Source organism: Lutra lutra, chromosome 18 (genome assembly GCF_902655055.1).
Source record: "Lutra lutra chromosome 18, mLutLut1.2, whole genome shotgun sequence".
NCBI classification, from domain to species: domain Eukaryota; kingdom Metazoa; phylum Chordata; class Mammalia; order Carnivora; family Mustelidae; genus Lutra; species Lutra lutra.
This window is the reverse complement of record NC_062295.1, coordinates 12,034,413-12,054,375: the sequence shown is the minus strand read 5'-3', so window position 1 is coordinate 12,054,375 and position 19,963 is coordinate 12,034,413. Positions and strand designations below refer to the sequence as shown.

Below are 19,963 nucleotides of genomic sequence, written 5' to 3'. Positions count from 1 at the left end.
ACAAGAGCCTATACTGACACAATTTTTTTGTTATTGTTAAGAACATTCTCCTGATCTTCAATTTGGAAGTCTGCTATTACAGAAATCAGGTGAACAGGGAATATTTTCACTTTGGTTTAGTCGTTTTTATTTCAATTTTTCAGTTTACAACTTTTTTTAAAATTATTTTTATTTTTTTTAAAGATTTTATTTATTTATTTGATAGAGAGAGATCACAGTAGGCAGAGAAGCAGGCAGAGAGAGAGAGGAGGAAGCAGGCTTCCTGCTGAGCAGAGAGCCCGATGCGGGGTTCGATTCCAGAACCCTGGGATCATGACCTGAGCCGAAGGCAGAGGCTTAACCCACTGAGCCACCCAGGCACCCCTCAGTTCACAACTCTTATACAGAATATATTCAGATAGAATGATACACGAAAATTTAACAAACCTGAACTTTATGTGTAACTTAATTCCATATGATCAATCCCTGTTTACATTTTAGAATTAAAAGGCAAGCGTTGTGTACCGGGAAGGGAATTCTGTCTCCAGTACTCCCAAGTTCACTTCCTGATAGCTGATATTTCCATTATACCCATAACAGTTTTTTTTTTTAATTTTAACTCCAGATAGTTAACATACAGTGTAATTTTAGTTTCAGGTGTACGATATAGTGAGTCAGCACTTCCATACATGACCCAGTGCTCATCAGGACAAGTGCGCCCCTTAATCCCCGTCTCTCATTTCACCCACCGCCCTCGAACCATCAGTGGGATCTCTAGAGTTAAGAGTCTGTTTCTTCGTGTGTCTCTCTCTCTTCTACCCATAACAGTTTCTTTTTTAAAAATAATTATTTATTTGCTGGGGCACCCGGATGGCTCAGTCGGTTAAGCGGCTGCCTTCAGTTCAGGTCACGATCCCAGGGGCCTACGATCGAGGCTTGCATGATGAGTCCCCCCTTCCCAGTGGGGAGCCTGCTTCTCCCTCTCCCTCTACCTGCTGCTTCCCCTGCTTGCTTGCTCTCTCTCTCAAATAAAGAAATAAAATATTTTTTAAAACTTATTGATTTATTTAAAAAATTATTGATTTATTTGAGAGAACACCCGCGTTCGAGGAGGGCAAGAGGGAGAGAATTCCAAGCAGACTCCCCACCAAGCTTGGACTCAATGCTGGACTCGTTCCCAGGACCCACGAGATGATGACCTGAGCCAAAACCACGAGTCAGACGCTCAACCTTCTGAGCCCCCCCAGGCGCCCCCACAACAGTTTGATTCTAATAGTGAAACAACAGAAAGGAATCTTAAATGAAGATGCAGTAAATATGTATGTATTCTATGTAGCCACAGAAAAGATCTATGTGACCTTGGAGGCCCGTGAGTATACACATTCACAAACAGGACAGTCATACCAATGTTTGCTGAACTCAACTCCAAAGCAATGCAACACATTTTTCAAATGCATATTCTCAGTGGAGAACGAACACATTCTCCTGGACTGTGTGCAGGGAAATCTATTTCCATCAAGACAGTAGGAAAGAATTTAAATCACAAAAGAAGAAAATAGCGGACTGCAGACCAAAGGAGCCATGTCAGCACTAGATGGTGGAAAAAGTAGCCTTAGTAACTTGAAGTTCAAGTTTGCCTCCACGATATTAGTAAGAGGAATCATAATACTGAGATTTTTTTAAAAAGATTTTATTTATTTATTTGACAGAGATCACAAGTAGGCAGAGGCAGGCAGAGAGAGAGAGGAGGAAGCAGGCTCCCTGCAGAGCAGAGAACCCGATGTGGGGCTCGATCCCAGGACCCTGAGATCATGACCTGAGCCAAAGGCAGAGGCTTTAATCCACCGAGCCACCCAGGCGCCCCAATACTGCAATTTTTTATTTTTTTTTTTTACTTATGCTCAAAAAGAATGGCTTTTGAGAAACCAGTTGGGAAAAATTTCAATTCTAAGTTTTCAGCTCTGTGAGAATATGTACGTCTGTACATACATGGAAGTAAGCCAAATGTTTGGAAAGAATTCAGTGACAGACAACACATATAAACAGATAAGGACAACTTGTATCCCAATCCAAAGGAAGGGCATAAATTTCACATTACCAATAAAGATGATTAGGGAAAATTACAGGATGTGAATCTCATTTCCTTTATATATTTCCCAGAATATTCATAGCACCAGTAACACAATATAGGCAGAGTCATTTGCTGTACTTTTTTTTTTTTTAAGATTTTTATTATTTATTTGACAGAGAGAGAGAATGAGCACAAGCAGGGGGAGCGGCAGGCAGAGGGAGAGCAGGGAGCCCATGGAGCCCTTAACGGTCTGAGCGCCAAAAGGACTTACAGTCTAACTAGAATCCATTCTCCTCCCCCAGCATTCACACAACTCACAACACGCACATTCCATCCACTGTGAAGCTAAGTGAATATGTAGTCAGTTATTTGCCAATTATCTGGTTATCTGGCCGAACCTCTGTTTTCAGATTATATAATTAGTGGTCCTAATAGAGAGGCTACAGATGAAGGGTGGGTGACCACCTACACGGTATGATTTCAGGGGTCCCAGAAAGTAATGTTCATTGTAATTCTGTAAGTTACGAGCTGGTGATCATGGGCCACAGACAACCACAATGCATGAACCACGAACTATGGAATATTAATGTACATAGACAAGGGGGTATTAGTCAGAAAGAGAACCAATAGGATGTACATATGTGTGTGTGTGTGTGTATGTGTGTGTGTACATATGGATTTATTTTTTTTAATATTTTTTATTTATTTGACAGAGAGAGAGATCACAAGTAGACAGAGAGGCAGGCAGAGAGAGAGAGAGGGAAGCAGGCTCCCTGCTGAGCAGAGAGCCCGATGCGGGACTCGATCCCAGGACCCTGAGATCATGACCTGAGCCGAAGGCAGCAGCTTAACCCACTGAGCCACCCAGGTGCCCCCATATGGATTTATTATAAGGAATTTGTTCACATGACTATGGAGGCAAGTTCCTCTACCATGTGACTTGGAAGCTGGAGACCCAGGAGAGCTTGATGGTTTAGTTCCAGTCTGAGTCTGAAGGCGTGGGAACTAGGAGAGCTGATGGCATGTCCCTATCTGAAGGCCAGCAGCCTCGAAACCCAGAAAGACCTATGTGTCCATTTGAGTCCAAAGGCAGGAAAAAAGCCAGCGTCCCAGTTTGAAGGCAGGCAGGAGGATAATTTTTTTCTTACTTGGGGGACATCAGCCTTTTTTCTTCTACTCAGGCTTTTAATGGATGAAATGAGGCCTACTCATGTTAGGGAAAGTAATCCGCGTGACTCATTCTGTTGATTTAAATGCTAACCTCATCCAAAAGCACCCCCAGAGAAACACCCCAGAATGTTCGACCAAATATCTAGAACTCCCTGGACCCAGTCAAGATGACGCATAAAATTAACCATCACAAAAGGTTTCTCAGTAATTAGAGAGAGTCCAACTACCGTAATTCCACCTAGTCTCAAAGACAATCCAGCCTTGTAGAGATGTGAAGAGATGCCCTTCTGGGGACATGTGCAAGATGGGCATGGAGAAACCAAAGCCCACAAGTCATAAGCATCCAGAAGAAAACAGAACTGTCTGAGCCTACAGATGGAACAGGTTGAAGGTCTAGGCAGTGCTGAGCTTAAGACAGGAAAGCTGCCTGCAAATGGGATGAAAATGAAAGTGGTAATAGTCCGGGGGCACCTGGGTGACTCAGTCTGTGTCTGCCTTTGGCTCAGGTCACGATCCCAAGGTCCTGGGATCAACCCTCCCCCGACACACACCCCCTCCATCAGGTTCCCTGCTCAGCGGGGAGTCTGTTTCTCCCTCTCCCTCTCCCCCTTCCCCCAACTCCCTCTCTTTTTCTCTCAAATAAATAAATAGCAATCTTGTAAAAAAAAAAAAAAAAGAAAAAAGGTGAGATCAGTGCAGATTTCTCAGCACCAGCAAAAAACAACAGATGAGAAATCCACAAACTACATAACTTCATTCAACACTGTTAACTGAGTTTCTGCTGTGTGCTGGACACTTCAGATACAAATATAAATAAGAAATACATCCTTCCCTCGGGAAGCCCATGGTCTGTAGGACACACAGACCTGCAAATAGATCACGGCCACCCATTATGGAAAGTTCATAGCATCATTGCCCAGCTGGCTCTGAGCCAGTGGGAAGTGCACGGCATAACAGGAAGTGTATCACAAAGTCTTCTGCCAAAAATACATCCTCTTCTCTTCCCACCCCAGCAACAGTTCATGAAATTCCATCCAGAGATATGTGTGAGCGATTAAAAAACAAAAAACAAAAAACTCAGTTAAAAAGGCTCTCATCCACGTTTCAGCAAATTAGTTTAATAATCGACGTCTCTACATCCAGCCGAAATCACCCACATGAAGAGAATGGGAGTTTTGAGAGGCAAAGAGAGGAAATGAGAGCTAATTTGGAAGACACAGCATTATAGCCCAAGAGACTGTGGGAAAAGGGCACCTGGAGGAAAGAGAGCAGCTCTGAAAAGAAAATGGGCAACGCAAGGTCTAAGTCTTGGGGTGCGCGAGAATCCATTAAGTTCCTAATACTTTCAGAAGATGAGCCTAATTGCAAGTAGAAGCTGCCTCCGAATGTTTGCTCATTTCAGAATTCTCCCAAAGAGGAGGTCTCTGCTAACGACTCTCTAAAAAGCAAGGCTGCCACATCGCTTCAGTGCTCTGGTCCCTGTCATGGCCCTATTCTCTCCTGGAGGGTTAGGGTGGCGGTCATGGTTGGGGGCAGGGGTCGAAGGTGTAGCCATTCGAAATAAGAATATGTGGATGAATTAAGATTCATGTAAGGAGGGGCAGCTGGGTGGCTCAGTGGGTTAAAGCCTCTGCCTTCGGCTCAGGTCATGATCCCAGGGTCCTGGGATCGAGCCCCACATCAGGCGCTCTGTTTAGCAGGGAGCCTGCTTCCCTCTCTCTCTCTCTCTGCTTGCCTCTCTGCCTATGTGTGATCTCTGTCTGTCAAATAAATAAATAAAATCTTTAAAAAAAAAGATTCATGTAAGGAAAGACAGACTTAGGGAGGGGAAGGGAACTGGGAAAAGAAATGCTTTGAACTGACATACACCCAAAATGTCACTCAATTATTAATTACTCTCTTCTGTTCCCCTTGGTTGGCTACCGTTCACAGCTCTTCCTGTTAACCTTTAAACTCCAAGCACACACTTGATCTCTGAACCCCAGATTTCCCCCCTTTCACTTATTGGCCATTAACAGTATTAAAAGGAAAATTTCCAATTTTTTTTTAAGTGGACTCCATGCCCAGCTTGGAGCCCAGCATGGGGTTTGAACTCAGAACCCTGAGATCAAGACCTGAGCTGAGATCAAGAGTCAGATGCTTAACCGACTGAGCCAGCCAAGCACCCCTTTCAGTCGTTTTTTAAACTGCATTTTCTGGGGCGCCTGGGTGGCTTAGTCGGTTGAGCATCTGCCTTCAGCTCAGGTCATGATCTCGGGGTCCTGGGATGGAGCCCTGCATTGGGCTCCCTGCTCAGCGGGAGTCTGCTTCTCCCTCTCCCTCTCCCTCTGCCCCTCCTCCCCGTTTGTGGTCTTTTGCTCACTTGCTCTCAAAAGAAATAAATAAAACCTTTAAAAAAAAATGAATTGCATTTTCTGTGATTTGGTTCCTTTAGGTTCCAAACATTATCAGTAAAGTAGATTGAAGGTAGCCAATGCAAAGTCTAAATCTTGAGACACAAAAATCTACTAACGTTCTAATACTTTCAGAAGATGAACCTAATTTCCGAATGAAAGCTGCCTCCAGAATATGTTGCGGCGTGTGTTCTGGATAGAATTTGTTTTGGCACATACTCTAGAAATTCACATAAAGTGCCACTGAATTAAAAGCAAATTGCCCACACAGGGAAAAAAATATATATACATATATTTTTAAAGATTTTATTTATTTATTTGACAGAGACACAGTGAGAGAGGGAACACAAGGATGGGGAGTGGGAGAGGGAGAAGCAGGCTTCCCGTCGAGCAGGGAGCCCGATGCAGGGCTTCATCCCAGGACCCTGGGATCAGAACCTGAGCCGAAGGCAGATGCCCAATGAATGAGCCCCCCAAAAAAAAATATTTTTTGAGAGCTTCAAACAAAGTCTAAGGGATGACAATCCTTGGAAGAAGAACAGTAAACAAGTAAAGTATCAAGCAGTGATACATGAGTTAGAAATTGTAGTTCTGGGTAACGTACCTCAATTGAAGAGACTACCTACCTTTAATTTGGTTGGTTGTGGTTAACATAGTTGATCTGGGGACCCTATTTAGATACAACCTCAAACGGCAAAGTTAGATCTCTTTATCTACAGATTTTATTGTGAAAGGAATATATTTTTCTTCAATGTATTAAAGAACCAAAATTATAATTATTAATGAAGTCCTAGAATGTGAAAATGCTTCTTCCCTCTTTGAACCCTATCTGTATTTATACCTTCTGGTCGTGAAACAGTTTTTATTTTGGCCCCAAAAGCATCCATACAAATGAGAAAAACTTTTCCTGAAGCATCCCCTCATTTGTATGACCTCCCCAAAGGCCAAATTCTCTGACTGTATAGGGGGGTCAATAATTAATTATTTGGGGGGCACCTGTATTGCTCAGTTAAGCATCTGACTCTTGATTTCGGCTCAGGTCATGATCTCAGGGTCCTGAGATCAAGCCCTGAGTCAGGCTCAGTGCTCAGCACGGAGTCTGCTTGAGAGTCTCTCTCCCTCTCTCCCTCTGCCCCTTCCCCAGCCCCTTCTCTCAAACAAACAAATAAATCTTTAGGAAAAATAATCAATTACTTTGTCTACCAAATCACCTACTACACAAATTCCCAGAAAAATATTTTTGCACGCTTTTCTCAAACCCAGTACCAGGACATTTTTAAACATACACAAACTCTCACATTCCCTAATTTTGTCTCAACCAACCATGATATAGATAAAAGGGAATCACTTTTATTAATTCTCCTACAAATGAAAAAGACTGAAAAGTTGCAGGTGTTACGTGATATTTAAACACAAGTAAGCTGGCTAGGACCATTTACATTACCCAAAGTTGAGGAACGGTCGATGGAAATGTCCCTCTATGTTAGAACTTACAGACCTTTTCTCAGCTTTCTCTTTCAAGATCTCATCTCATCTCATCTGATCCTCATCCCCATTCCAATTTACAGGCCTTTAGTCTTGTGACTTTCCATCCTTTCAGGACCCAGCTTAAGGCATCTCCTCCAGGAAGCCTTCCTTGATTACCCAAGGCAGCATGATTTCAAAGCACCCACTGCTTATGCCAGTAACCTGCGGCTGGGTGGCTTTGCTTGGGTAATATCCAAGCTTTCTATTGACCACTTGTCACAGGCACTGCTCAAGCACTGAATGATGAATTGAACTAAGTGTCCTGAGAATTTGATTATCAATCTTTTTACTTCTAGTCCATAATTCTTGGAATAGGCCATGATTCTTTCCACACAGTTATCATCATGGTTATGGTTACGATTATACTGGTGGATGATAACAATGGTCACATCCATTTGTGTGGAGAGAAAGCTCTCCCTTCGATTGAGACATCGTTTCTGAGTTATCTAAGTAAGAGGCCCATTTCCGGGCCTGGAGATGGAAACCAGGCATCCAATAAGATGGGATGGGAGCACTCTTAATTTTAATGGTAGCAGGGCCAAGGAGACAGCCTCCCTGGTGGTGGTGGTCAGTGACAATCAGTGACAATCAGGTAGTCAGAAAAAAGGAATGCAGGGAGACGCTCTTTGAGCCACAGGGTAGCTAGCCCCAAAGCCTGGACCTACGGCAGGATTTGTGATCCCTGAGTTCAAGCTAACTTACAGGAGGATCAGAATTCAGTATCTTATAAGCTTTTTTTTTTTTTTTAAATGCTTTTGAAACAGAGGATCTAGGGGAAGAGAGAAAAAAATAAAACAAGATGAAATCAGAGGGAGACATACCGAAAGAGACTCTGAATCATAGTAAACAAACTGGGGGTTGCTGGACAGGAGTGGGGTGAGAAGAGGGGGTAACAGGCGATGGACATGAAGGAGGGCACATGATGGGAGGAGCACTGGTGTCATAAAAGACTGACGAATCACTGACCTCTACCTCTGAAACCAATAATACATTCTATGGTCATTGAAATTAAATTTTAAATTGAATTTAAAATTTAATTTAAATTTTTAAAAAATGTTTAAGATTTTTTAAATGCTTTCGACATTTCTCAGATTCCCCTTTCAAATTTCCCTTTTGTTTTCCACACATACTGGAAATTGAAAATCCAGTCTGTCTCCACTCTGTCAAGGGCAATGAATAATGGGTTTTTCCCTTTGCCTGAGCAAACACAGGGGCCAGAAGAACCTGGTGAAATAGCACACAACTGAGTTAAAGACACTTAACAGAATAGGAAAATTTGGAGGAAGGGTAGGGGGTAGGGGCCACCTGCTCAGTGGCAAACCCGGGAAGGTTCGGAGTGTATTATACCAAGACTGGCAGCTTTTTTTTTTTTTTTTAGATTTTTTTTTTTATTTATTTGACAGAGAGAGATCACAAGTAGATGGAGAGGCAGGCAGAGAGAGAGAGAGAGAGAGGGAAGCAGGCTTCTTGCCGAGCAGAGAGCCCGATGTGGGACTCGAACCCAGGACCCCGAGATCATGACCGGAGCCGAAGGCAGCAGCTTAACCCACTGAGCCACCCAGGTGCCCCAAGACTGGCAGCTTTTTAAAATAGACAAACATTGTGTTAGTTGGAATACCTTCCATTTCACCGACAAAAACACAAAAGCACTATTGCATAAAAATCCTAAGTACATACTTGCAGAAATGCGGAGGACATATGCTGTACATTCTCTACAGCGTAGAGTAGCACAGGTTTGGGTAGAGATGGATAAAGGTGTGCTCATTTATGAACAATAAGCCTTCTTCCTCTCGACAATTTAAACAAGGTCCATTTTCCCAATGACTTTGACACAAAATGCAAACACTGCTCTTCCATCCTAAAAGTAATATTGAAGCTCATCTAAGAAATTGCCAGTTAGTACTTTCGCATAGTTACTCAAGATGCATTTCTAATGACAGAATCTGTCTTAAGTATGATGGAACAGCTTTTCCGTGACATTAGTGACTTTCAAAACAGTGTAGGTAACAAATTATCTTAGAAGCTATCTAGAAATTTCCTTACTATTGTTCCAATAAGGTAATATAGGTTAATACCGATTAAATTCAGATAAATCATAGACATGAGATACTTAGAACCTACGTTAATTTATATTATGAATTAGGTGCATAAAAAACTGAAGGGTATGTTCTCAATTAATCTTAAATACAAATTCGCAAGATGAATGTATTATTAACATTTCAGTGCTTCCCACCTTAAAATTTGTACAAGACTTCACCGGAAGGGGCACCTGGGTGGCTCAGTGGGTTAAGGCCTCTGCCTTCAGCTCAGGTCATGGTCTCAGCATCCTGGGATTGAGTCCCACATCGGGCTCTCTGCGCAGCGGGGAGCCTGCTTCCTCCTCTCTCTCTGCCTGCCTCTCTGCCTACTTGTGATCTCTGTCTGTCAAATAAACAAAATCTTAAAAAAAAAAAAAAAAAAAAAGACTTCACCGGAAGCAGCAGCATTGTGGTACAATTCTTAGGTGAAGTTTGCTGAAACTTCTTGAGATAGTCCTATCATTTTTAGATCCACTGGTTTTGAGGTTAGACAAACTGAGTAAATCTGAAAGTCTGGATCCAGTTTCTCATGTCTAGCTTAAAGATTACTGATAACGATTTATTGGAAAGCATTGTTTGTTTGTTTGTTTTTTAAGTAGGCTCAGCGCCCATCGTGGAGCCCAGCTTGGGGCTCAAACTCATGACTGAGCGAGTAAGACCTGGGCCAAGATCAAGAAATGGACGCCCAACCACCTGAGCCACAGGTACTCCTGGAAAGCATTGATTTTTTAAAAAATATAATCTCAGTGTGAAATTTGGGGTAATTCCCCTGGAAATCTATGGAGTAGAGTTCTTCCTTCCAGAAGAAGAAAAATTGTTCATTTTCTTAGAAACTTCATTCAATATATGTCTTTAAGAAGCCAGAAATTTTGTAAATTTCTTATTGTCTAGTAAAATGGGGTCCTTCAGTCAACTGAATAGGTTCAAAATTAGAACACATTAACTAAAAAGCACTTAACTAAGAAATTACAAAAGTAGAAGATCTCTGAAAAATACATTCCATATGGGACACACCAATCAGATACCGTTTTTTGACAATATAAAATGCACTTACAGAACCGACCATCAGTATAACCATAAATTATTATAGAAAGTATTTCGAGAGAAAAAAATTTGGTTATTCAGTCTTCTCCTCGACTGAGCTCTATGTAAAAAGAAATTTTCTCTAAGGACTACTTTTGGTATAAAAGTTAAACTGACCCAAAAGTATGTGTTGGGGGTGGGGGGTAACCTGAGATTTTAGATGTGAAGTGTAAATGATCAAAACAGTTTCTTTAAATCAATCAGCATTGAAATATATGCATAGAAATCGGAGTAACTGCAAAGTGCCATGACGTCACTGTTACCAGTATTAACCAAAGAGTTAGAGGAGTAAAAATATTAGAGAAGTGAGGCTTTCAGACCAGAATGGGGGGAAAAAAAAAGGTTTGGATAAAATTTTAAGTGCTCATGGATAATGAAACAATGGGGTCTATGTGAGAGTCATTCTCCAAAATGGGGCATGTAACTGGTAAGTAGACTCTTATCTGTAGGCAAGCCACTGCATGGGTGGAAGGGAGGAAGGGAGGGAGGGAGGGAGGAGGGAAAGAAGGAAGAGAGAAAATCGGCATTGCTAGGGAGTCCTTGGCTTCTCATTCCTTGGGGGGCCTTTCAAGGGCACTGGCCTCCTTTACATGAAGGAAGGCAAAAGCCGACTTGAACGTGCCATCGCCACTCTGTTGTGAAAAGCAAAGGAAGGTGGCCCACAGAAAACCACAGAGTCCCGTGTAAGCCGTCCTCCAGTGAACAGGAACCAGGCCGAAGTTGGTCAGCTGTAACAGAAAGAAAGAGTGTTCTAGAGCTCCTTGTCCACCTCTGCCATCAGTTAGCATTTTTTAAAAAATTTTCTTTAAAATATTTTATTTATTTATTTGACAGTGAGAGAGGGAACACAGCAGGGGGAGTGGGAAAGGGAGAAGCAGGTTTCCCACTGAGCAGGGAGCCCGATGCAGGGCTGGATCCCAGGACCCTGGGATTATGCCCTGAACTGAAGGCAGACAGTGACTGAGCCACCCAGGCACCCCCATTAGTTAGCATTCTGAGTAGTTGGAAACTCACCTGCACAAAAGGCCAGTACATCAGACCGCTCTGGAATACAGAAAAACTCAATTAGTATGCCTTTTAATCACAAAGAAGCAATGCAGAAGATTAAGAAATACCAGGCAGATAAAACCCGGAGGTGAGATTGTATTTCAGACTAAGCCGATTACATCAGACTCCTTAAAGTCCCTCCAGTAGGATAGGATGGGAGCAGTGCAAAGAGCTTGGAGATGTGAGGCAATTACAGGAGTCATAGTTACAGGTCCAGAATGAAAAGGCATCCAGAAGCAGCACCATTTCTGTTAAACAGCCGCTTTCAAAATAACAACATATATGTATGTTAGCCCAGGCAAATGCTACGGGAATATGTTTATAAAAGGATCATCGGTCAAGTTTTAAATTTGTCATTCTTCATGAAATGATTTGTTGTTAATAATATGTTCTACTTGGGTGTCTGGGTGGTTCATCACTTAAGTGTCTGCCTTCGGCTCAGGTCACGATCTCAGGGTCCTGGGATCGAGCCCATCTTGGGGCTCCCTGCTCAATGGGGAGTCTGGTTCTCCCTCTCCCTCTACCTCTACCCCTCCCCCTCCTCTCTCTCTCTCTGATAAATAAATAAAATCTTTTTTTTAAACGATTTTATTTATTTACTTAGAGAAAGAGTGAGAGAGAGAGCATGAGAGGGGAGAGGGTCAGAGAGAGAAGCAGACTCCCTGCTGAGCAGGGACCCCCCCCCCCCCAATGTGGGACTCGATTCTGGGACTCCAGGATCATGACCTGAGCTGAAGGCAGATCCTTAACCAACTGAGCCACCCAGGCGCCCTAAATAAAATCTTTTTAAAAAGTAATAATATCTTATACTATTTCAGGCAGTAAGAGCCATATGTGACTCTATTTTATCTAAAATGTTTGATTTTTTTTTTCTTATTAAAAAAAAGATTTAAGGGGCACCTGGGTGGCTCAGTGGGTTAAAGCCTCTGCCTTCGGCTCAGGTCATGATCCCAGGGTCCTGGGATCGAGCCCCGCATCGGGCTCTCTGCTCAGCAGGGAGCCTGCTTCCTCCTTTCTCTCTGCCTGCCTCTCTGCCTACTTGTGATCTCTGTCTGCCAAATAAATAAATTAAAAAAAAAAAGATTTAAGGCAAATAATATATTCTATTATTTCTTACTATAGAATAAATTTAACTGACATTCTTGTGTATTACAAAATGCCCCCCAAAAGGGAATGATTTGTTGTTGCTGCTGTTTTGTTGGTTGTTGTTGTTTGGGGGAGGGGGAACAGAACTGCATTCTTCAAAAATATTAGTATTGTAGTAGGTAAGAGAAGGCTGAGGAAAAGTTCCCAATTAGTGGAGTCTAAAGAGACCCAGCAACTAAACGCACTACCTGACCCTAGATTGGATGCTGTACTAAATGGAAAAAGAGGGGTGCCTGGTGGCTCAGTGGGTTGAGCCTCTGCCTTCAGCTTGGGTCGTGATCTCAGGGTCCTGGGATCGAGCCCCACATTGGGCTCTCTGCTCAGCGGGGAGCCTGCTTCCTCCTATCTCTCTGCCTGCCTCTTCCTACTTGTGATCTCTCTCTGTCAAATAAATAAAAATTTTTTAAAAAATCTTTAAAAGGAAAAAGAAATGCTATAAAAGCCATCAGATAGTCGACTGATAAACATGGCAGAAGGAAGGTGAATGAGATAAAAGGCTCACTACCATTGTTAAATGTACTGAAGTTGCTAACTCTGCTGGAGTTTCCTAGAGAACTATTTATTCTTAGAAAATCGATACCTGGAAAATAGGTACTTAAATGTCCTAGGGTAAAGGGTTATTCTGTGTGCCACTTAGTCTCAAATGCTTCCGGGAATCAGACAGAAAGATGGATGGATATAGATGGATCCGGCCAGAAAGTAAAAATGGGCAAAACGTTAACCGTGAGTGACTATGGGTAAAGGATATTCTTTGAACTATTCATGTTACTTTTCCATCAGTTTGAAATTATTTCCAAATTAAAGTTTTCAAAAACGATGAAAGAGATGAATGTAATAATCAGATAAATTTCTAAGAGGTAATATTCCTGAGGCCCCCTACCCTAGCTTGTGGAAAGAGACAGAAATGGCATGCCATCTGCAAAACACAAAACAACAACAACAACAACAAAAAAAACCTACCAAATCAACCAAAATCTCAAATAGTACCTACATGTCAGCAACAAATAAACTAGGCAGTGTCCTTTCTACCTTCATCCAAAGAATGTGGTTTGGGCAGGGGGTTGACTCCTTAGCCACCAAAAAAGAAAAAAAAACAACAAAAAAAACAGTTCTCTTCTTACTCACATATTCTTTGGGCTACAAGAAAGCCTTTAGTGACAGATTCTTTTTGGATGCTTCTTGTCTTCCGACTCCTACCATTCGTGCTCTTGGTTTCATTGATCAAGTTGACTTGAGAGCCTGGTTTTAACCCAGCTTCTCCCATATCTAATATCCCTAGCTCTGGGTTCTCCTCTGTGCACCTGGAAATCTCCATTGGATATTCTTTTTTTTTTTTTTTTTTTTTAGATTTATTTATTTATTCGAGAGGAACACAAGCAAGAGGGAGCAGCCGGCAAAGGGAGAGGGAGAAGCAGACTCCACTGAGCAGGGAGCCCAATGCGGGACTCAATCCCAGGACCCTGAGATTATGACCTGACCCAAAGGCAGATGCTTAACCGACTGAGCCACCCAGGTGGCCCTCCCTTTGTATATTCTAAAGGCATCTAGAATTCAGCATTTCTCAAACGGAAATCAACTATCTTTCTTTTTCCAATTGGCTCACTATGTCCTCTCTCAAGTATTGAGTCACCACTCATGGAGTGACTCAAGTCAAAAACCTGTGGGTCATCCTAGATGGTCCTTGCCCATTACCCCGACCACCATTCACCCAGAGCTACCAATTCTACCTCCTCAATAGCTCTCCAATTATCCCTATTCCCATTCCCTGTGTCTTATGTGAACTTGGTTACCATAACACTCCAGCTGGTTTCTCTTGCCACTATTGCTGACATCCAGGATCCTTGGCATGACGTTCAACACCCAACAAAGTTGGCCCATGTGTCTTCATTAAAGGAGGAGAATTTGAAGCATCTGCAAATCCCCGTTTAAAGCCTCTTTCTTCCCCAATTCTGCTCGCTTGCTCTTTTCTTAAATGTTAAATGTATACACCTCCACAGGATCCATGACATAGTGGGAAAACATGTTCCTTTTTCCAAAATAGAGCCGAAGAAAATCGCATTCGGATTTTCAGGCTCACAATTTCTGCCCCAGGAGAAGTAACAAGTTCTGAATACTCTTTCCCCTTAAAAGGAAGAACAGGACCATCCTGAGCATGTGGCCGCCATACTCCCTGTCATCTCCCTGCAACCATCAAGTGGACGATGCTGATGCTGGGGCTCAGTGTCAATAGAAAATTCCAGAAGGAGTACAGGCAATAAATAGCAGGTGTGGCTTGGCACGGCTTCCGATAGGGAATTAAGTACGTGCGAAGCCCAAGGCCAGTCTATATATTCTACAATCCTGAAACTTCACCTCATTGGGATTAGTAAAAATCAAGCTTCCTGTTGGCGAGAGATGGAAGGCATCCATGCTTTTGGCAGGCCTCACGGATACTGCTCAATAAATCTCCATTGAATAAGGTAAAAAATATTTGTTGGACTGGGGTGTGAATATTTGCCCTGAGCAAACAGTACAACAGGCGACTTGCTTTAAGCCTAGAAGTAATCTTGGGGAATGTTATCCTTCACAAGGACTCAGAAGAATGGACACCTGGAACATTGGCTCCGGAACGATTCCATTCATTACTCACATTCTGCTTTTCCTATTTTGCAATAGCCGCTTTGGCTCCAAAATTCACTAAATAAACTGTAGTCACTAACGAGTAAATTTAAAAAACAGGAATCATAGCGAACATTGACCAAAACTCAGAGACACTCGTGTATAGAAGCTCCTAACTTAGAGACACTCTTAAAGCTTCTTCTCATTTCTCTCTCAAAACAAATTTAAGATCTCTCTGTCAAAATACTATATGCTTGGGCCAACCAATTGGAACCCTTGAGAATAGTTCTTAAAGGGCACCTGGGTGGCTCAGTTGGTTAAGCGACTGCCTTTGGCTCAGGTCATGATCCTGAAGTCCCAGGATTGAGTCCCACATTGGGCTCCTGGCTCAGCAGGGAGTCTGCTTTTCCCTCTCACCCTCCCCTCTCTCCTGCTCTCTCTCTCTCAAATAAATAAAATCTTAAAAAAAAATTAGTTTTCTTAAAATGTATCTAATGTTACAAATATACTAAAAGATTTTGGTTGCCTTTCCAAAGTCTGTCTTACCTTGTATGTATTCCAGAATTTCTGTTTCAGGTCCAAAAATATGTCATCCTTTTCTTGGAGAATACTCATACCTATTTGTATAAACACACACCACAGGAAATTTGCAAGACTCAGTAGAAAGAAAACTGTAACAGTTCAAGTTTTCTCTTCTCATATGCGAAGTACCCACAGTACCTCTCCTTCATTATGTCCCTTCTGACCTGACAGTGACAACAACATGACCTCCATTCTAAAACGAGATAAATCTTTAAAAAAAAAAAGGAATTTAAAAAATAAAACTAGATAAATCTTAAAGGAATGATATATATGAAGTGAAAATAGCAGGGTACCAAAGAGAGAGCAGAAAGATCTATATTTATATATAAATGAGTTATATATAAATTGTAAGAGAATTCACAATGTTCAGATAGCAGGACGATCAGTGACTTTTCTTCTCTGCCTTCCAAACTTTTTGTAAAATGTTTAACATTTTAAAAATTTAGGGCGTCTGGATGGTTGGTTAAGCATCTGCCTTCTGCTTGGGTCATGATCCCAAGGTCCTGGAAAGGAGCCCCACATGGGTTCTCCCTGCTCAATGGGGAGTCTGCTTCTCCCTCTCCCTCTCCCTCTGCCCCTCTCCCTGGCTTGTGCTCTAGCTCCCACTCATGTGTATGCTCTCTCCTCTCTCTCCCTCTCTCTCTCTCTCAAATGAATAAAATCTTTAAATAAATAAATTTCTAAAAATTTAATTTCATTCTTAAAAAAAAAAAAAAAGGCTGATGGACCCTGGGTATTTTGGCAACTACCAAGTTCCCATTAGCCTTCTAATCAGAATTATCCCAATCAGAATTTGAAAGCAGAACACCAATTCAGCCTTTCTAAAAACATCCTGAAAACTTTGTATGTTCAACAACCCTGAGAAGAAATTCAGGGAGCAAAGACAAAAATCCTCCTATTTTAGAAAGGAGTAAAAATAAAAGTGCTTTAAAAAGTCTCCTTCAAATCTGATTAGGAGGAAGGGGAAATGAGTGGGGTATTTTTTTAGTCAATTGCCAGAGCTTCTTAGAACAGGATTTATAAGAATACCCAGGCCCGATTTGGTAGTATCGGGTTCCACTAAATAATAATTAATAAGCACTAAGCACTTTTTATGCCTTATTTCATTGGACACCTGTTCCCTCCCACCCACCCAAATAATCCACTGAGGCTGGGAGTTACAGAGGCAGAAAAGAAGCTCAAGGAGGTTAATACGGGACCAAGTCCAACCGAGGTGTGGATTCCAGGCCAGACCTCTCCATCACAAGCCGAGCTCCCCAAGGTGGCTCCAGCCCAAAGGATCACCTGATAGAGGCAATTTCCAAGTCGGAAATGTCTTGAACAAACGTCCGCCCCCCGCCCCGCCTTCGCTTTCACAAGAAGAGAGGGAAGGAAATTGGGCCAGAAATCTACAAAGCAAAGCAAAGCAGACATCTGGGTTGGAATCCGAGTCAGGAGCCTCAGATTTAAATCACCGGCCTCCTGGGGCCCCTTCCCGTCTTCAGACATAACAACACTCAAGACTGAGAACTGGATTCTGTTGTCTTCAGGCAAGTCAGTTAACCTCCTTGGAGACTCCGTTTCCTTCTCTGTAACACGGGAAGAACAAAGAGGATCTGCCTCCTGGGTTGTTTGAGTTCCTAAAGGCCCAGCCCCTGGTCCCAACTCCTTCACCGGGGTTCAAGGCAATTGTAGTGATGGACCTGAGGAGCCCCTCTGCAGCTGTGGCCTGGAAGTCACACCGTGGGACCAGGCACCCAGCAGCGTCCCCTCCCTGGGTCCTTGATGTCGCTGCCCCCACGGACCCCATTGGCTCTGCGGTTGGCTGAGACTCCCAGGTCCTTCATGTTTCTTCTGGGCTTTGTGAGAAAAGGAACCAGACCTGGCTCCCCAAAATAAGATCCAAAGGGCGGTGTCGGTTTCTTCAAGACACTGATGTGACCCCCATGACCTGGTTTAGAAGGCATCAGCAGCTACTGCAAAGAAGACCTTCTTGGGTCTCCTCTAGACCTTCTCTATCCCTCACGCTTTCTCTAGACCTTCTCTATCCCTAAATGCCAGGCCCAGGACCCTTGACTTTTCTTGGGGAATTGGTGACAGCCCCCCGCCCCTTGCAGGCTATTGAAAATGCTAGGGAGGATGGAGGCCACAGAACCCCGCCCACTGTTTCTGGTATTTAAGGCCCTAAGGAGGATTCCCAAAGTCTGGCCTTTGGCCCCAGGGCGATATTCTGAGGAGGGGCCTCCCAGGACTTTCACAGGCAGAGAGTTCTCTGAGGCAGGGTCCAAGATCCACTCACATTTTCTTGGCTTTTCACAGAGGGACCAGAACCCCAAAGGAAAATCTTGTTACTAAAGCAGGACTAAGGCCTTGAGCGTGAAGTTTCTGGGGAAATCTGTTACTACCTCAGGTTCCACCTGCTCTGTTCCCATGGTCTTGAGGCCCCTTGCATTTGCTTGGTGTGTTGAAAAGGAGTGTCTGCCAGGGGAAAGGAGGCCCATAGTCCCAGGAGGGGATTTTCTTTGGAGCAGGAGAGCCCGGTCCCACGACTGGGTCACAGCTGTGGCAGCCGCCATGGCCACAGGCTGTGATTGCCTCGACATTCATGTGGACCTTTTCCAGGGGGAAATGGAACCCCAGCCCTGGCTCCCTCCAGTTCTAGCCGATGCCCCAGGCCCCCCTGAAACCTTTATACTCAACCCTGGAGTCCCAGCGGCGATCTGGGACCCTAACACCTTCACTCCCCGCAGGCACCACCTCTCAACTTCTCCCACTTAATCTCTGGTTCCCAGACTTCTCAGCTCTGGAACCCCAACCCTGGCCCTCTCAGGAGACCTCCTGAAATTCTGCCTCCACCTCCGCCCCCCACGGCCTCCAGCCCTAGTCGATCCCAGAGCCCCTGGCTCCCGGTCCATCCCAGCCCCCTGCAGCCCCCAGCCCTGGGCCCCGCCACCCCCTGCCTCCAGTCCACCCAACCTTGGATCCTTTGCTCCCCTACCCCCCGCGGATCTCGCCTTGGCCCCTAATCCCTATCCCAGCCCCTCACCGGCATAGAAGGCCGAGACGGCCACGGGCCCGCCGATCGCCTGGTCGCACAGCACCTTGGCCAGCACGGTGCGCGGCGCACGGCCCGGCAGCGCGCGCTCCAGCAGGCGCAGCCACACGTAGTTGAAGTTGGCGTGGAAGGTCACGGCCACGGTGGCCACGCGCCGCGTCTGCTGCCAGTCGGCAGGACCGCCCCGTAGCCGCTGCTGCAGCGCGTCGCCGGCGGAGAAGAGCGCCGCGTAGAGCAGCACGTTCGTGGGCCACGGGTAGCGCCGGACCGCGCGCAGCATCGCAGGCCACCAAGCCGCCATGCCCGCGCGGGGGGCGCCCGCCAGCGACCGCGGTGCCGGCTCCCTGGGCCACGCCCGCCCGCCGGCCCTGCCCTCCGCGCCGCCTCCGCCACCTGCACCTGTCTTCCCAGATGCTCCCGAGCCATTGGGCGCCCCGAGCACACCCAACCCGCGCCGTCCAATCCCCTGGCCACTAGCCATTGTGGGGCTGAGCTTTAAAAATGCGGCCGGTGCACGGAATGCATGATCCATTTTCATGAAATGTCCCGAATAGGCTAATGCTTAGCGACAGAAAATAGGCCCGTGGTTGTCAGAGCGTGGGCTGGGGTGGGGGGGATGCGAAGTGACGGGGTGTGCGGTTCTTTGGGGGGTGAATTTTATGGTATGTGAATTATATCTCAAAAAAAAAAAAAAAAAAAAAAGGTTGCAAGAGATGGGAAGAAAAGTGCGAAAGAAGGGATACCAAAATCCAGTTACCCAGAGGACGGTGTATGTTAAATGTTTATATGCAAAGAATTCAGGCTTCCAACGCACACAGTCCGGTGTCCTGTCACTTAGGAGACAAATCCGGAACCCGAAATGTGAAGCCTTTCGTGAATGGGAAGGGAGGTTGGAGGGACCTAATGCCTTCTCTTCAGTGCGTGACTCACTGAATATTGCCTCGCAAAACATGCTGAGCTCCCAGGCAGTGTTCCAAAAGCGTGAGGCGGGGGGTGTCCAATGGGGACCTCAAGGTACCATCTCTGACCCCAAGGAACTCAGTCCTCCTTGCTTTTTCTTCCTTCCCTGACGCCTCCAAACCTATTCTCTTTCTCTCTCTCCCTTCTATCCATTTTATTCCTATTTTATTGCATTTTAGTTTTTTAAAAGATTTATTTTATTGGAAAGAAAGCACGCGTGAGTGGAGGGAAGGGGCAGATGGAGAGGGAAAGCATCAGGCGCCCCTCATTTGAATTTGTTTTAATTTTAACTTTT

At 44.4% G+C, this 19,963-nt stretch overlaps 1 protein-coding gene and 1 long non-coding RNA gene across 3 annotated transcripts in view; one reads left to right on the top strand and one right to left on the bottom strand.

Annotated features, from left to right (window-relative positions):
• Positions 1-9,955, top strand: part of LOC125090888 (uncharacterized) — a 74,942-nt gene extending 64,987 nt beyond the window's left edge. Inside the window, exon 4 of the long non-coding RNA XR_007124512.1 lies at positions 9,815-9,955. This is a non-coding gene — a long non-coding RNA (uncharacterized LOC125090888). The remainder of the gene's footprint in view (positions 1-9,814) is intronic.
• On the bottom strand, positions 9,952-19,131 carry MPV17L (MPV17 mitochondrial inner membrane protein like). Of its 2 annotated transcripts, XM_047714105.1 has the most exons (4): positions 18,700-19,082; positions 15,639-15,709; positions 11,316-11,345; positions 9,952-11,029 (listed from the first exon to the last, which is right to left on the bottom strand). In XM_047714105.1, the coding sequence occupies exons 1-4, from the start codon at positions 19,007-19,009 to the stop codon at positions 10,850-10,852; spliced, it is 591 nt and encodes a 196-aa protein (XP_047570061.1). In that variant the 5' UTR covers positions 19,010-19,082; the 3' UTR covers positions 9,952-10,849. The 2 variants fall into 2 exon arrangements, with proteins under 2 accessions (XP_047570061.1, XP_047570062.1); XM_047714106.1 differs by lacking the exon at positions 15,639-15,709 and having other exon boundaries at positions 18,700-19,131.
• Between the last annotated feature and the right edge of the window lie 832 nt (positions 19,132-19,963).

Bases quoted from the DNA above. Each gene is read 5' to 3' on its own strand.
- MPV17L (XM_047714105.1), bottom strand. From the start codon at position 19,009: ATGGCGGCTTGGTGGCCTGCGATGCTGCGCGCGGTCCGGCGCTACCCG. The intron at 15,710-18,699 runs GTGAGGGGCTGG...TTATACAAATAG, and splicing joins CGTCTCGGCCTTCTATGCCG to GTATGAGTATTCTCCAAGAA. The intron at 11,030-11,315 runs GTGAGTTTCCAA...TTTCTGTTACAG, and splicing joins TGTACTGGCCTTTTGTGCAG to CTGACCAACTTCGGCCTGGT.